Raw genomic sequence first — 18,150 nt, forward strand, 5'->3', positions numbered from 1 at the left:
TTTGCCAACATTTGTTGCTTTACAGGCTTTGAATTTTAGCCTAAATGTTGTATTTTCACTCACATTTTATTCTAAATATTTCCTAACTTTTATTGTGATGTCTTTTTGGATCTATGTGTTATTTAACATTGTGTTAGTAACAATTTCTAAACATATAGGGTTTCCTAAGATTTAAAATTGCTTCTTTATATTAACTTTATTATGGTTAAAAAATTGTTTGTTTGTATTTTATTCCATGGTGTCTGTGGAAACTTACATTCTGGTCAGTAAGTGATCACTTTGTGAATTACCACGTGCTTGAAAAGGTTGCATAATCTCTAACTGTGGGTACCCAGGCTTAGTGTACAAATGAATGACTGAGTGAGTGGTTCTTCACCTTTTCTCCCAGCCTGACATATTCTGGTCATTTCCCAATATCTTGCATCCTTGGAGGTTAAGGTTCTGCCTTGTTCAAGCAAGCTCTTCCAATCTTGCTCCATGATCTGAGTCCTAGTCTTGGACTCAAGAAAGGGGATGACAGGCAGGATTACCTCAGGCTGTGCCAGGAAATGTTCATCTCACTTATTCTTGGTTAATCCTAGTGGAATGGCACCAATTTGCCTGAACAACCTCTTACCATCTGCTGGGACAACCTCTTTTTTAGGACTGGATTCCCACCGCCCATACAGTTCTACCTGCCAGATTGGACCTAAGATATCCCGGGTCTGTCATTCCTGTGCCACCCATGCAGGGCAGAGTGTTGACCCAGGACAAACCCCTCCCAGTGGGCCCCACCCCCTTCTTTATCATTGCTTCCTTGGTCTGAGATGGATGTTTATGGCCGGCCAATAAATGCAGTGATTCAAAGTGCAGAGTCCCCTCTCCCTTAACACACAGGGCCATGTCTATATCAGGTGACTCTAAGAAGAACGGTGCAGCTTGTCATCAGCTCAAGCTCTGCCTCTTCATGGCTCCTCACCTCAGAAGCTGGGATGATCCCTCTTCTCTCTAATTAGTCCATCCTCCTGTCCCTGCTGTTATCTGTTTCTATAGCATGAGATCGGCCTGCAGACACATCCATGGCCCTTGGGACCCTCGTGCTCACTTTGCTTCTCAGTCTCCTGGGGCTGGGCTCAGGTAAGCCTCCAGGTGGGACTCTCTCTGCCTCTCTTCTTGTTGGTTAACACTTTGAGTTCTTTAGCTACATGATCCCAGAACAAGGTGGGCATCTTTCTTGTTTGCATTTCCCCGACTTTTGTCCCAGGCTGACACATGTCAATGCCAGGGGCTGTGGGAAGCATGGGGCAACGGGAAGGTCTCGGGCACTGTGCCAACTGTGACAACAGCCCAGAACTCATGGCAAAGAGTGTTGAAGCAGGACCTGGGAGTGGGGAGGGGACACACCAAGGATGTGAAGGAGAATAAATTAAATGTTTATCCCAGGTGGGCTGTGGAGTTTAGGCAGGGGTATCTAGGAGAGCACCAGGTTCTGACATGGGTGCTGGGGTAGAAGGAGACACTGATTGGAACATTTGGGGAAAAGATAATGGTCCGGCTGAGGACATGCTGAGTGGGAAACACCTGTGGTATGTGACCTGAGGGTGGGGGAAGGTGTCCTGATCTTCAAGTGAGGACTGAGTTGTAACCTGGCATAGTCTGAGAAGAAGTCCAGTTTTGTTTTTCTTCTAGTTATGATCAACACAAAGGCTGATGTGTAGGATGTTGAGTAACTGAATAAAGTACAGAGAGGAAGCTAGAGGCAGGAGTAGACCCGTCTCTGCACAGCCGGTGTCATTCCATACAAGGTCCAGTCAGCATAGGTTCATTCTGCCACTCATCTGCTATGTGTGTTGTGTAGATCATGGAAAAAAAGGGAGAAATAAGGACAATTAAGTCACGCTCCATGTTTTTACAGCAAAACCCACATGTCTTGTTCACAGGACAGTCTCTCACTGAAGTTCATTCTCAACCAATTTCTGATGAGTTTCTTTGACTGCTCTGCTTCCTGGAGAGGCAGCAGGTGTAATGTAAATGACCTTAGAGGCAGAAAGACTTTATTTTAAACCCTCATTTCCTCTGCTTATGAACTTTTCAGCTCACAACTCTACCAGATGTCTGTGTGCTCCTTGTGACAAGAGAGACATCACACCCTGATCAGGCTGGTTTGGGGATCACATGAGTTCCTATACATAGAGCAGATCCCAGCACTCCATTAGCTCAGAGCCTGTGTTCAACTACAGACAGTTTTTCCTCACTGGCCCCTGGGGGAAGGAAGACTAAAGGGTAGAAGGAGCTGCTGTAGGCAAGGAAAATGACAGCAGCGTAAGTGCTAACCAGATGAACAGAGACTCTCTAGGAAAAAGTTCCATCAGCTTGAGAGCCCCCCATAGCCCTGAAGGCACAACAGCAGCAGCCCAGCTGACCTAAGCTGAGCCCCCACAGCAAACCAGGATCAAGGGTCTATGTGCAGGTAGGCTGGTGAGGAGGTGATTCTGGGAACAACGGTAAGAGAATGGAGAAAGTGAAGGCAGAAGGGAGGAAAACCAGAAGAGGGTGTGCCAATGAGCAAGTTATTAACATGGAAAGACCTTCTGAGGGGTCACAAGATGGCAGCCCAGAAACATCCCAACGTCCACTGTGTCCTACCCCCAACTGGGGATGTGTACCCCCACTACTGTTCAATTCTCAGCACTCTGGCTGCCCTGCACCAGACTGAGCAGGTTCCAAAGGGCAGAGAAAGCCCTCAGCAGGGAGCAGAGGCCAGGCTCCTAGGTGGGGCTGTCAGAGGGCAGGGACATGCCCAGCCCACTGCAGGAGGACTCAGGGTGGGGTAAGGGACAGCACTCAGCATCTGCTAGGCCAGGTCATTGGCTGAACAGAGATCCTGCTGCAAAGGCACATTTTGTATCATAAGACTCTCCTTCAAAACGGATGGATAAAATACATTTCAGAAAGATGTATAAGACATATTTAAAGTAGGAAATAATGGGTGCTAAAATAAAAATATTCACTATTTGAAAGTAAGTGATCACTTTGGGAATTTCCTTGTAAGGGAAATTTACACTGTGACCTCTCCCCTTTTCTCTGATGAGTATATAGACTCCTGCACATATCTATACACATATCAGAAGTGCATACATGTGAATTAATCGAGAGATATTCAGAATCAGAGAGGTGTGCTAATAAAGCACACGCCATGGAAGGATAGCCACAATGAATTCACTAGAGAGCAAATCTCTAAAGTGAAAACTGCAAAATCTCCTTGTCATAGTGTTGTATATGCCTCTTAGAATTTGACAGAACAACCCGATAAATAAAACAAGGAAGCACAAATAAGGATTCAACCTATGTACAAAGACATTCCTTTCTTATACCCATGAAATGTTTACAAGGCATAACCATGTGCTTGAAGGAAACAAATTGACCCAAACTAGAGATTTTATTGTTAATACTCCCTCGTGGAAAATGAGTCATCTTTAGTTTTCAGCAAAGAGGATGAAAAGGGGCTGTTATGAGTGTGTGGTGAAGTAGACTGGCAGAGACAAGAGAATGTGGGTATAGATTCTCCTCCAGTCATAGGGTCTGCATTTGGAAAGTGCTCTCATACCCCTCATTAACTTACTTAGTCTCCCTGAGATATTGTGTTCTCGTGTCGGAAATGGGAATATCAATAACATACACCTGTCGGGAAGTCTGTGAAGACAGAATGACGTAAGGGATGTGGAAGTGCTCTGTCAAGTGTAGGGGATGTACAGATGCAGGTCGCTGGGTTTGGAAAGGAGGTAACGATGGACGTCGCACCCCTGGGCACACGCCAGCCATGAGCTGGACACACTGACAGGGTCTTTGTTCAGTTATCTCTTGTGCTTTCTTCCACAGGCCAGTGGCAGGTGATGGGACCAGACAAGCCCGTCCAGGTCGTGGTCGGGGAGGACGCAGTGTTCTCGTGCTTCCTCTCTCCTAAGACAAGTGCAGAGGCCATGGAAGTGCAATTCTTCAGAGATCAGTTCCATGCTGTGGTGCATCTCTACAGAGAAGGGAAAGACCAGCATGATATGCAGATACCAGCCTATCGAGGGAGAACTGAGCTGCTGAAGGACTCCATAGCAGAGGGGTATGTCTCCCTGAGGCTGAAGAAGGTCACTCTGACAGACACTGGTCTCTATGGATGCTGGTTCATCTCCCAGAATAATGACCAGAAGGCCATCTGGGAAATGCAGGTGTCAGGTGAGTTGTTTATTTCTCAGAACTCATAGCTGTGTTTTATGGTAGTACCATCTGGGAGTTCATGAACATATTGCTGAATGAGGAGTCTTAAAAAATGTGTTCATGTCATTCAGTTAGAAGATAGCATCCTAAACTATCAGTTCTTTCTGTTTGTACATAATAGTTCTCTGTCGTTTTTTTCCTGCGTGTGGAGGTTTATGTAACCACCACCACATGAGGATATAGAGCTATCCCCATCACCACTAAGACTTCCTTCTGCTACCCCTTTGTATTCTCAGCCACTGTGCTCATCCACCAACTTCCAACCTCCTGTCAATCACAAATTGGTTCTCCATCTCTATAATTCTGCATTTTCAAGAATGTTATAGGGATGACTTAAGCCTCATGGCAGAGTGAGAATACCCTTTTTTTCTCCCCTTAAAGTCAAAACAAGTCAGATAACTATAATTCAACAAAAGATCCCCTGCTCAACACACAAACACATCTGAGAGATCCACACGTCAAAACCTGTGAAGGTGGGCATATTGAAATAAGCGGGAGATGTAGGAAGGAAGAAAGACAAAGATGGGGGTGCCAGATGCAGTCATGTGCTCACTGTGGCGTGAACCGATGAAGTAGTGGTGGAGATACCAGGCTGTAGCCCTCGTACAGCAACCCAGAGGGTAGGAGGGGGAGAAGAAACATTTTGGCCTGAGTAGGCTGTGCCCATTGTGGCTAAACCTGGCAACATGGGCAAAGACATGGCAAAGAGGTGTGGCAGCCATGGACTATCTGCGGCCATTATTATCAAGAAGACAAAGCTGTACACTCAAAAACCCACCTCCCCTCGCTTACTCCATGACCCCCACCACTCGTGGTGGAACCTGATAGAGGAAGTGGAGATGCCATGGATAGCACAGAATGCCTGGCTGCCTCTGTTACAAAGAGGCAGCACCAGGAACTCACAGGCCTGGAATCCATCACCCAACACATGCCACCACGGGGTTGATACCCTGAGACTGAGGCAACCAGAACACAGAGGGAACTCCCTCAGGGAATATGGGCAATTTCCAAAACATAGGGGACTGCTGCTCTGAGATCCCAAAGCCAGAAATACAGGTAAGAGAAAACAAAAACTTGTGCTATACCAGCATCTGCTGGAAAACAAATGAAACACCTCTCCTGCTCAGCCTGCTGAATTGTTAAGAACAAAACAGTATTTAGAAAGAATCGTGCTCACTACCTCAAATGCCCAGGCAGAGACACAATCCATCAAGTACAATGAATAATTAAGGCAACAAGGTAATCAAGACAACAAGATAACTCAGAAAGAAAATGAAGTTTCCAGAAAACAGAGACATGGAACACTGTGATTTAAATGATAGAGAATTCTAGATTGAAATTATGAAAAAACTCAACAAGGTACAAGAAAATTCAGGCACTTCTATGAACTCAGAAATAAAATCAATAAGCAAAAGGAGTACTTTACCAAAGAGATTGAAACTATAAAAAAGAACCAAATAGAAATTCTGGAGCTGAAGAACTTAATCAATGAGATGAAGAATGCATTACAGCAGAATAGATGGAAGAGTGAACTAGTGAGCTGGAAGATAGAAATCTAGAAATGACTAGGGGAAGAAGAGAGACAAAACTGAGCATTTTTTAAAAATGAAAGAACTCTAAGAGAACTCCACTGAAAAGGGCAACATAAGAATTATAGGTACAGTAGAAGGAGAAGACAGGGAGAAGGGAATAGAGAGCCCATTCAAACAAATAATCAGTGAGAATGTCCCAGACATATGGAAAGAGCTGGATCCTCAAAATCAACAAACTAATATAATATGTAATTATCTAACTCCAAAAAGGCCTTCTCCAATGCACATTACATTAAAATTGTCAAAAATTAACGACAAAGAAAGAATCCTCAAGGCAGCCATGGAAAAGAAGGTGGTAACTTATGAAAGACATCCAATGAGATTATCATTGGATTGTTCAGCAGAAACCTTACAAGCTAGGAGAGAGTAGGATCAAATATTCAAAATCTTGGAAGAGAGATATCACCAGCCAAAAATGATATATCCAGAAAAGTTATCCTTTAGGTATGAAGGAAAAATAAAGGCTTTCCTAGACAAATAAAAGATGAGGGGATTTACCACCACAAGACCTTCATTATAAGAAATGTAGAAAGGAGCTCTTTTCTATGAATCAAGAGACAAAAGAATAGAAAACTTTGAGTAACATGACAAACAGATGAACAAAAGAAATAAATTGGAACTGTATTTCAGAATAGGGTGTTAAACAATTATAACATAAAGGTTAAAGGGGAAAGGGCATTTTAAAAAGACTGCAACCTCTACAATAAACACCCAACATAAAAAGGGATAATTTGTGACAACAAAAACATAAAGGGAAGGAAGAAAAGGACGGACCTTGCACAAGTGAATGAAGATAAGATGCAACCAGAAGAAAAAGGAGTATTGTATGTATGAAACACTTATTTTTATATAAACCAAATTGTAGTCACAAAACAAAAATCTAGAGCTGAGACACATAACATAAATAGAGAGAAAATGGATAAAAGAATCATAGAAAACCCACACACTAAAATAGCAAACAGGAAAAAAGAAATAATGGAGCTATAGAGCAACCAGAAAACAACAGTTAAAATGGTTGTAGTAAGTCCTCATATATCAATAATCACTCTAAATGTAAATAGACTGAACTCACCAATCAAAAGGCACAGAGTAGTGGGATTGATTAAAAAAACAAGACCCAACTATATGTTGCCTTCAGGAGACCCATCTCAGTTACAAAGAGAAAAATAGTCTCAAAGTGAAGGGGGCGAGAACCATAAAATGGCCGGCTGTTCTGTCCTAAGAACCTAGTCAGTTCATCTACCTTTTTCCACCTTTCTGAGTTCTCCTATGCTTCCCTCTTGTGATATTTCCAGGGTTTGTAATTCTACATAGAGGGAGGAGCAGAGAGAGATTAGTCTATACTATCTTGTTGATACCCCCTTCTTAGTGCTTACACCATAGTTTCTTCTTTTATTCACTCAGCAAACATTTATTTGGCTCCATTTATTGGGTCCAGACCCTGGGGAATTAAAGAAAATAGCACATGGAGGGTAAGTTCTGTTTGGGTGGGGGAGATGGCAATAAGAAATCCTTAAACAGAGGTTACCCCTGTATGGGGCACTCTCCATAGTCTCTCAAGTTTCAAGTCTGGAGGTCAGGCAAAACCCCCCTCATCCTCTTGTTAGTCCTGTGAAATCTATCTCCCTGCACCTGTCTCTTCCCTTCTCCAGACCTTCTCATCTCTTACCTGAGTGACTTCAGTGATCATCTATCTGGCTGTTTTCATTCTGAGTGTTCCCACTGACCCTCCTCCCCCTCCTGGGGTTTCTCTAAGATGCATGTCTGCTCATGACTCTTACCTGCTGGAAGCCAGTCAACAGCTCTTCAGTGACAATGGTCCAGTCTTTAGGTCAGTGCACTCATCCATGTCCTGCCACTGCCCCCCCAGCACCATGCCCAGACTTCACACCTTTCCCCTCTTGCACATCACAGTCCTGACATGGCAAATGCTCAGAGGTTCTTGAGCATAATATGGCCTGTCCACTCCTCATGCTGTGGTATATACAGGCCCTCTGCATATCATGCTTCTCTCTTTTTCTCTTTGTTCACATTAAAAACTTCTATTCATCTGACACAACCGAGTGCAAATGTCACCTCCAGGAAACCATGACTTCCGATGACAATCTTGACCATGTTTCCTCTCTACACATTTCACAATGAAGTACATTTGTTTATAATTGTCTCCTTTTTCAGTCAGTAAGCTCTTCATTAGAATGGGATCTGTCTTATTTCCTTCATCATATTTAGTGTTTAGGAATATCCATGTACATAGTAGCTTTCAAATGAATGTTGACTGAGCAAAGACCATGGAAGGGCTTACAGTGCTATTATAAGTCTACGTGCATGTAAGAGAGAAATGGCCATGGGGGTAGTGTTACGTATATGGACTTGATGAATGTGGCTCAGAATAGCTGTGGCTTTGGAATATGATATTTGCTTTCATCCCTTTCCTGTTTTCTCCCCAGCGTTGGGCTCAGCTCCACTGGTTTCTATCATGGGATATACTGATGGAGGCATCCAGTTACTCTGCAAGTCGTCAGGCTGGTTTCCCCAGCCGACAGTGAAGTGGAAAGGCCCACAAGGACATGATTTGCTCTCAGACTCAAAGGTGACTGCAGACAGACGTGGCCTGTTTGATGTGGAGACTTCCCTTATAGTCCAAGGAAATGCTGGGAGCATATCATGTTCTATCCAGTACACTGACCAGAGCCGAGAGGTGGAATCCAGCATATTGATAAGAGGTGAGTGAGGAGGAGGAGGAAGAGGGGAGGGGTTCATATTTGTATAGATCAGAGGGAGAAAACCAGGCTCTATCATAGGGTTGTTGTGTAATATTGTCCAGTTTTAGTGATTAGTTTTGAAAGCCAAAGATCTGTGGGTATAAAGATAATATCATAAAATTTGATTATGTGGAAACAATTGTTTACAATTGCAATGGAATAGAATCAAATATTTTCTTCATTACATGGTCATCTTCATGATGCAACCGTCTCAAATCTACACACACAAAGTTTAAGAAAGCTAACTTGAAGTTCAATATGTCATCCAAAAGGCTGCGTGAGGTGAGCCTCTGGAAATCTCCCCTGGAATTTACAACAAATTGAAAAACTATAACTCCACAAAATACGCCCTGCACAGCAGACAGGCAAACGAAGAGTCTGACTACTGAATTCACCTAAAGGTGGGCAAATTGCCCAAGAAGAGGAGGAGGGAAGGGAGAAGTGTGGAGACGGAGCCAGCGGGAGCAGGATGCAGACCTATCTCAGTGCTCCGAGCTCACTGCATCCCAGAACTACCGCAGCTGTGGGAGAGGGAAGAACTCAAACTGCTAGGGCTCTGTTTACGGCCCACAGGGCTGAGGGGACAGCATACAACATGGCTGAACCCAACGCTCATGGCAGAGACCTCGGAGCAAAAACTGAGGGAAGAAGGTTAAAAACAGTGATTTAAGCCCTCACTGCTGCAGAGAACGGAAGCCTTAGGCACAGAGACTAGCCTCCCTCTCCCTACCCTCTCAGAGTTCGCCCTGCCCCCACCTGCCCAGTGCTAGAAGCAGAACAGGAGCAGTGTCAGATCAAAAGAACAGAATATTTGCAGTTCTGAGAACTGTGGTCTGCAGAGACAGATTCGCAGCCCAACTAGATCTGGAAAAGGTGAGGGAGGTTTGGAAGCAGTACCTGCTGTGGTGGTGGTTGCGCCATTGTTATGGGGCAGCTCTCACAACTCACCCTGCCCCTGTCGCCACTTATCTGGGCAGATCTCTGGAGGAGTAAACAGAACTGCTGCAACACATGGGCTCTGAATCTGGTGCAGAGAGCTTTGGAACTTCAAAAGCTCTCAGCATCCTCACAGGGACACAGTGCCCTATAACCCAGGTGAACTCTTAACAGAGGAGAAGCCCACCTTCCAGGGAATACCCCCATTGTGCGAGAAGCTGGAATAGTGCAGAGAAAACATAGCACTACCATGTGAGAGAGAGAAAAAAGGCTGCAGTCAGAGAGAAAATAAAACATTCTACCAACACGTACTGGAAAACAAAAGAAAGACCTCTTTCTATCAACCTGTTGCAGAACCCACTCCTGTAGATGTCTAGGAAGAGAAATAATAAATCATTAATTGCCATGAATAACAAAGGCAACAAGACAGCTCAGAAAGAAAGTGAAAAGTTTCCAGAAAAAGAACTTAAAGATATGGAAATATGTGACTTAAATGACAGAGAAATCAAGATTGCAGTTTTGAAAAAACTCAATGAGCTGCAAGAAAAGACAGAAAGGCAGTTTATTGAACTCAGAAACACAATCAAAGAACAACATGAACATTTTACCAAAGAGATGGAAAATTTGAAAAAGAACCAAACAGAATTTCTGGAGATTAAGAACTCAATAGAAGACATGAAGAATGAAATAGCCAGCTGAGGTAGTAGAGTTGACCAGATGGAGGAAAGAATCAGTGACATCGAAGATAGAAACCTGGAAATCACACAGATGGAAGAAGAAAGAGACTTGAGACTGAAAAGAAATGAAAGAACTCTACAAGAACTTTCTGACTCCATCAGAAAGAGCAATATAAGAATAATGGGCAAAGCAGAAGGAGAAGAAAGAGAGAAGGGACCAGAGAATATATTCAAACAAATAGTCGATGAGAACTTCCAAATATTCAAACTTCTGAAAGAGAGAAATTATGAGCCAAGAATAATATGCCCAGCAAAGATATCCTTTAGATATAAAGGAGTATTAATGACTTTTCAAGACATACAGAAGCTGAGGGAATTTTCTAATACACGACCTGTACTACAAGAAATTCTAAAGGAGGCTATTCGACCACCATCAACAGGAACAATTTGTGGCAACCAAAACATAAAAAGGGGGAGAGTAAGGCCTGAACTGGAATATGGGAATGGAGAAAGTAGGCATGCTGAAGAAAATGAAATACTCTAAATATTATACTTTCTTTTACATAAACTTAAGTGTAACCACTCAAAAAAAAAAAAAAAAAAAAATCCAGAACTGAAATATATACTGTAATAAAAGAAGAAACAAAGGGAAAAATCATAGAATACCACCACAGAGAAATAATAGACAACAACTGAAAGGCAAAGAAACAAGGGAGACACAGTCTTACCAGAAAACTAAAGATAGAATGATAGGAAATCCTCACATATCAATAAATGTAAATGGACTAAACTTACCAATAAAAAGGCACAGAATAACAGATTAGATAAAAAAACTAAACCCAACCATATGCTGTCTCCAAAAGACACATCTCAGCTACAAGGACAAGCATAGACTCAAAGTGAAAGGGTGGAAATTGGCACCCCAAGCAAATGGTATCCAGAGAAAATCAGGTGTAGCTATACTGATATCAGGTGAAACAGACTTCAGGGTGAAAAAGGTAACGAGACAAAAATGGACATTTCATAATGGTAAAGGGGACTATACAACAAGATGATGTAACAGTCATCAATATTTATGCCCCCAATCAGGGAGCACCGAAATATACCAAGCAACTACTAGCAGAACTAAAGGGAGAAATTAACCAAACACAATTATACTAGGGGACCTCAATACATTATTGACAGCTATGGATAGATCATCCAAACAGAAAATAAATATTGAAATAGAAACCCTAAATGACACATTAGATGAAATGGACATAATTGACATTTGTAGAGCACCTCATCCTAAAACATCAGACTGCATTTTTTCTAGTGTAGATGGAACATTCTCAAGGTTAGACCATATATTGTGACATAAAATTAACCTCAGCAAATTTAAGAAGTTTCAAATTATACCAAGCATATTCTCTGATCACAAGGCTTTAAAATTGGATATCAACTTCAAAAAGAAAGCAGGAAAAAACACAAATACATGGAGAGTAAAGAACATACTTTTAAAGAATGACCCGGTCAGAGAAGAAATTAGAGGAGAGATCAAAAGATACATAGAAACAAATGACAATGAAAATACATCCTACCAAAATTTTTGGGATGCAGCAAAAGCAGTTTTAAGAGGGAAATTTATATCATTACAGGCCTATCTCAAGAAACAAGAAAAATCCCAAATAAATAACCTCATGTTACACTTTAAAGAACTAGAAAAAGAAGAACAAATGAAACCAAAGGTCAGCAGAAGAAAGGAAATAATAAAAATCAGAGCATAACTAAATGAAATAGAGAACAAAAAGACAATAGAAAAAATTAATGTGACAAAGAGCTGGTTCTTTGAAAAGATTAACAAAATTGACATACCCTTGGTTAGACTCACTAAGATAAAAAGAGAGAAGACACTAATAAACACAATCAGAAATGAAAAGGGGAAATTTTTACAGATGCCCCAGAAATAGAAAGGATCATCCAAGAATACTCTGAAGGACTATATGCCACCATATTCAATAACCTAGAAAAAATGGACAAGTTCTTAGAAACATGTAGCCTTCCAAGGCTGAACCATGAAGAACTGGAAAATCTAAACAGACCCATTACCAGTAACGAAATTGAATCAGTCATCCGAAACCTTCCCAAAAGCAAAAGTCCGGGACCAGATGGCTTCACTAGTGAATTTTACCAAACCTTCAAAGAGGATCTAATCCTGCTTCAAAGAGGATACCAATCCTGCTCAAACTCGTCCAAAAAATTGAAGAAGAGACAGTACTCCCTAACTCATTTTATGACGCCAACATTACCCTGATACCAAAACCTGGCAAGGACAACACACAAAAAGAGAACCAAAATGTCCTTCGGTAGATGAATGGATAAAGAAGTTGTGGTATATATACATGATGGAATACTATTCAGCGGTTAGAAAAGATGAAATAGGACCATTTGTGACAACATGGATGAATCTTGAGATTATAATACTAAGCAAAATAAGTCAGACAGAAAAAGCAGAGAACCATATGATTTCACTGATATGTGGTATATAACCAAAAACAACAAAAGAACAAGACAAATGAGAAACAAAAGCTCATAGACACAGACAACAGTTTAGTGGTTACCAGAGGGTAAGGGAGGAACAGGGTGGTAGATGACGGTAAAGGGGATCAAATATACGGTGATGGAAGGAGAACTGACTCTGGGTGAACACACAATGGGATTTATAGATGATGTAATACAGAATTGTACACCTGAAATCTATGTAACTTTACTAACAATGGTCACCCCAGTAAACTTTAATTAAAAAAAAAGAAAGAAAGCTAATTGAGGAAAAAGTAAAAAATGTTTACTTATATTTTAGAAAACATTAAATCATTATACAATGAAACCAATTACAATAAAAATGTAAATATTTGTGAAAAGTTTAAAAATAATAGTATAATTTTTTTTTTAATTTATTGGGGTGACAAATGTTAGTAAAATTACATATATTTCAGGTGTACAATTCTGTATTACATCATCTATAAAATCCGTTGTGTGTTCACCACCCAGAGTCAGTTCTCCTTCCATCACCATATATTTGATCCCCCTTACCCTCATCTCCCACCCCCCTTACCCTCTGGTAACCACTAAACTATAATAGCATAATTTATGTAAACTCAAATATGTAAAATAACTTCACATCAAAGGATTTAATTTACCAGTAAAAAGACAAAGAATATCAAACTGGATTTTTGAAACTTGACTGTTGCTACATTAGAAGAAAAAATATAACAAATTCATTGAAAATAAAAGTCTAACAAAGCATACCAGACAATATTACCATAAGGAGAATCACAACAAATATATTAGGTTCAAGGAAGGAAAGAATAAAGGTTTTAAGGGAAAGAAAACCTTATTAGAAATGGTATGAAAGGAAGAAACCAAATGGCCATTGTTCACTGGGTATGTGTGATATACAATAGAAATTTAAAAGAATATCAAGCTAAATTTTTTCAACTCATAAATGAATTCATCATGTTCATATGAGACTAATGAAATTAATTACATTTTTGTGTAAACCAGCCAAGAGAAAAATAAACATGCCATCTATAAGAACGACCAAAAAATATGTTAACTAGGAGTGGGTCCAATAATTGCAAAATCTTATTGAAGATCATATAAAATTTTATTTAAAAATACTGAAGAAAACTAGAATAAGAAGATGTAATATTTCTTAGATAAAATGATGCAGTATTTTAAAGAACAGTTCTCCCCAAATTAATCTATAGAATCAATATAATTTTATTGAAAATCTCCACAGAGTTTTCATAGAAATTTCATAGTTCTTATAGAAATAGATGAGTTGGTTCCAAATTATATAATTGAGCCATTGGCTAAGAATTGCCAAAACACAGCAAAGTAAGACAAAACTGAGAACCTTAGTCTAATATATGCCAAGACATATCTCAGAGTTGTGATGAAGAAGCCAGTTTAAATTATGGGCACAGAGATAGACAAGTGGACAATGGCACAGGGCAGAGAGCCAGGAAACAACCGAAGCTTGAATAGAAACTTGATGTAGACTGAGCTGACATTACGCGCAACAGTGTGTGAAGGAAACTCCATTCAACAAACAATGCTGTCACTGTTGTTATTCATTTAGAAGGAAATGAAATCTCCACCTCATTTTATACTTAAAAAATAAAATCCATACAGATTTTATATGGAGGACTTATCCAGAATGCAAAGTTTGAAACCTCTAGAAGAAATTAAAGAAACATATCCATTTTATCTTGGGATATAAGAGGATTCTTTAAATGAGAATCAAACTGCATTCAACTTTCAGCAATAATTAAGGAATCTATGAATTGCTTTTCAGAGACTTTTTTCCAGTTCTCACCCTATCGCTTGGCTTCCATTTCACTGGGAGTACTCTGCTGTGTCCTGGGTGTTGCAGTCGTAGGACTGATGATTTCTTATTCAATATCCAAAGGTAAGTGAGAAAGTGAAGGGTGGGCTTGTGGCGTATTCAGTTTCTAATGAGGCCAGGATTAGGGATGCTCCCATACACCTCCTGGGTCTGTCCTGAGAGCTCCGGGCTCCAGGATCCGATCACATGGCCCACAGGGACCCCAACCCTCACCCTCTCCATGCTGCACTAAAATGGATCCCTTGGGCAACGCCAGCCTCCATCAAGCTTTGCCACTTCAATGAGTGCCAAGAATTAGGAGAAGCATGATTTTCAGCACCTGTACATCAAATAAATTTCTAAGAACAGCACCAAAACTCCAGTAAAAATTTTTCAATTTTCTCTTTTTGGGCTGTGACACAACCCCTTTGACATCCCATGTGCTAATCTCTCCTCCCCTCCCAGCCTCCTTCTCCCTGATAACCTCCATCTCCACCTGCACAGGATCCCACATGTCAGCCCCTCCCTTCTGCATGAATGTTCCTGATCTCTTCTTTCACCCCAGATAGAGACACTCACTACAGGGCACAAAATGAGAGTTCTAGAAGAGCCTCCATCACTCACCAGCAGTTCAGCTCCCTGAGCAATGAGCCAGGGCTGTGTTTGTACCATGCATACTACTGTGTCCACCACTGGATATTCTGTTTCTGTTTCAGGGAAAATCTGGGCAGAATTGGGTAAGTGTCTGGTTGTATTCTGAGCCTTTCCCACAGTTCTCCTGGGTCCCTCCTGTTCCCCAGTTTGAGCCACCTGGCATCTGTCTTGGCTCCAGACTGGATAGAAAGCATGGGCATGCCAATGAGGGAAATTGGTTCAATGCCCTCCCCCATCCATTGATTAATAAATTAATCCTCAGATATCTGAGTATTTTAAAGAGTGTTGGAAATGCCTATAAATTGTCTGTACATTTTGCCTGTTGGTACATTCTATGGGGAGAGGAACTATAGATTTCAAGGGCACTCTGAGGGTTTGGACCCACAATGGAGAAGAGCACGTGGGGCATCTCCCTCAACCTTCTGCCTGGCTTGGTACTTTGAAACAAGCCTTACAGGCTTCTATCAGCCCAGAATATTCTGCATTTTGTGTCATGGAAAAACCAGGAAACTGGGTAAGAATGTTGTAGATCTTTCCTCTCAAACTTTCCCCGGGCCCTTGTTCAGTGATTGCAGCTTTTTCTGTGTTTTTGCTTTTCAGACTGGAGAAGGAAGCATGGAGTGGCAGGTGAGAGAAGCTATTCCCTCTATCCCCATTATCTCTCCTTACAAGTCCCTAGTTTTTGAATCTTGAGACCCAGAGGCCATGGGTCTCTGCAGAGACAGTCTTATGATGGGGATCCTGAAACTGTCTGTAGATGCTGGGGGAGGTGCATTTGTAGAGAACCCCATGGCCTTCAGCAGATCTCTGGTGGACCCATGAGACCCACAAAGGTTAACCGCCCTGGTCTCCTGTCTCCCTGCCTCCTGCTCTCCATGTGAGCACTGACCCTCCTTCTCTGTCTGCTTGTTTTCAGCACTGAGAGAGGCCCGCAAACACTCAGGTACCATTGCCTGAGGGGGTAACGATGGGACAGAGACTTGGGTGGGCATGGGAGAGGGAACCGACCAGAGACAGATAACGGGGAACAGGAACAATGAGACACAATGGACTGCAGATTATAAATCGGTGAGGCCTGGTCCACCCCAGAGGGCAGGTGCCCCAGACTCATTTCTTGGCACAAGACTAGGAGGGGAGAGGACAGGGGGCAGGGTCAGCCAGGTTAGGGGTCAGAGGCTAAGGTCCAGGGAATTGAGGACACTAGTGACTGGCCAAGGGGATGGACTGAAGGGAAAGGAGGTGAAGTTGGACAGGACTCAGAATGGAAGGGAACTGGTTAGAGGGGATGATTGAGGTCTCACAAAGTCAGACAGTGGACTTACATGGAGGCACAGAGATACGGCTGGGGTGATATACAGGAGCTAGGACCTCACAGTTGAGCATCTGTAGGCATTGGTGTGGTCCCAGGGCTCCACTGGAAACGAGAGAGGGGCAGGAGGCTGTGTCTGATTGAGCCTCTGGCCCTGGGACCTCACCTGATCCCACCCCGAGCCAGTCTGCAGTGCAAGGGAGTGACCTTTGCATCCAGCTCAGGTCCCTCCTCAGTAACTCATGCTCTCTCTCCCTGTGACACCCCAGTGGAGGTGACTCTGGACCCAGACACGGCTCACCCCCAGCTCTACATTTCTGATCTGAAAACTGTGTGCTATAGAAACATTTGTCAGGAGGTGACCTACTTGGACAAGAGATTTACAAGGACGTGTGTGGTGGCTTCTCAGGGATTCCAGGCAGGAAAACATTATTGGGAGGTGGATGTGGGACACAATGTAATGTGGTGTGTGGGAGTGTGCCGGGACAATGTGAACAGGAAGGAGGCATATGTGACTCTGTCTCCCAACAATGGATACTGGGTGCTCAGATTGAAAAGACAATATCAGTATTTCACACTTAACCCCCATAGAATTAACCTCTCTCCAAGAATACCACCTACACGAGTGGGGGTCTTTCTAGACTACGAGGGTGGGACCATCTCCTTCCTCAATGTAAATGACCAGTCCTTCATTTACACCCTGACACATCAGTTTGAAGGCTTATTGAGGCCCTACATCCAGCATTATGTGAGTGATGAGGAAAATGTGACTCCCATAGTGATCTGCCCAGTGTCCCAGGGATCAGAAGAAGAAGCACCTTGTGACACAGACAACCTGGAGCCTTCCCCACAGGTGACCACACCCTTCCTGTCCAGGTTGGTGCACAGAGGGAATCACACCTCACACTCTCCCTCAGGACACTGAGCTTCCTCTCAGGCCCTAGAGCCCTGCAGCAGACTTCCAGATGAGGCGGCTGGCCCATTCTTGTGGGGCCAGGGGTCATGGCTGCCCTGAGGCATGGAGCGAAGAAGGCTGACAGCACATTTTGTTTGCACCAACTCTGCAGCCAAAGGACCTTTGACAAGTAACAAGCTCTCGGGCTCCTCACCTATAAAACAGGGACAAGAATTCCCACCTCAGGGTCTAGTGAAGACCAGAGACAGTGAATGTGAATCATGCTGTCTCTTGTAGGTGTCCTGGCATCAGTGGATGATGTGTTCTTATATTAAACTTTTCAAACACGATCTCTGCTTATTTATTCCATATTAATTCATTTTTCTCTATTCCATATCAGCCTTAGAATAGTTATTGACTTTTCTGTACCAATCCAAAGAAATGGTGAGTAGGGAGGATTTCCCAATTCATTCTATAAAGCCAACCGGATACCAAAACCAGACAAACATATCAGAATAATATAAAAGAAAACTACCAATTCTTATCCTTCAAGAACATAGTTGCAAAATTTTAAATAAATGTTTAGCAAATTGAATTCAACGACATACTGTGAGTATAATATATTACTGCCAAATGTGTCTATTCTAGTAACAAAGGAATGTTTTAATATTCAAACATCAAACACTTACACATTAACAAACTAAAAAA

At 42.1% G+C, this 18,150-nt stretch overlaps 2 protein-coding genes across 2 annotated transcripts in view; both read left to right on the plus strand.

The window, feature by feature from the left end:
• The window catches only part of LOC141567351 (butyrophilin-like protein 9), a 390,425-nt gene that overhangs the window by 51,434 nt on the left and 320,841 nt on the right, over window positions 1–18,150 (plus strand). The gene's annotated exons all lie outside the window — the stretch shown is intronic.
• LOC109439461 (butyrophilin-like protein 3) lies at window positions 1,059–17,472 on the plus strand. The gene is made up of 8 exons (XM_019719773.3): window positions 1,059–1,116; window positions 3,859–4,206; window positions 8,288–8,563; window positions 14,555–14,668; window positions 15,301–15,321; window positions 15,839–15,865; window positions 16,155–16,181; window positions 16,817–17,472. The coding sequence occupies exons 1-8, from the start codon at window positions 1,059–1,061 to the stop codon at window positions 17,470–17,472; spliced, it is 1,527 nt and encodes a 508-aa protein (XP_019575332.3).

Source organism: Rhinolophus sinicus, chromosome 5 (genome assembly GCF_057876585.1).
Source record: "Rhinolophus sinicus isolate RSI-liver-muscle chromosome 5, RSI-T2T, whole genome shotgun sequence".
NCBI lineage: Eukaryota > Metazoa > Chordata > Mammalia > Chiroptera > Rhinolophidae > Rhinolophus > Rhinolophus sinicus.

What these genes read in the sequence shown, in the direction of transcription:
- LOC109439461 (XM_019719773.3), top strand. Translation starts at nt 1,059, where the DNA reads ATGGCCCTTGGGACCCTCGTGCTCACTTTGCTTCTCAGTCTCCTGGGG. An exon ending in CTGGGAAATGCAGGTGTCAG is followed by an intron (nt 4,207 to 8,287) that starts GTGAGTTGTTTA and finishes TTTTCTCCCCAG; the next exon opens with CGTTGGGCTCAGCTCCACTG. An exon ending in AAGGAAGCATGGAGTGGCAG is followed by an intron (nt 15,866 to 16,154) that starts GTGAGAGAAGCT and finishes GCTTGTTTTCAG; the next exon opens with CACTGAGAGAGGCCCGCAAA.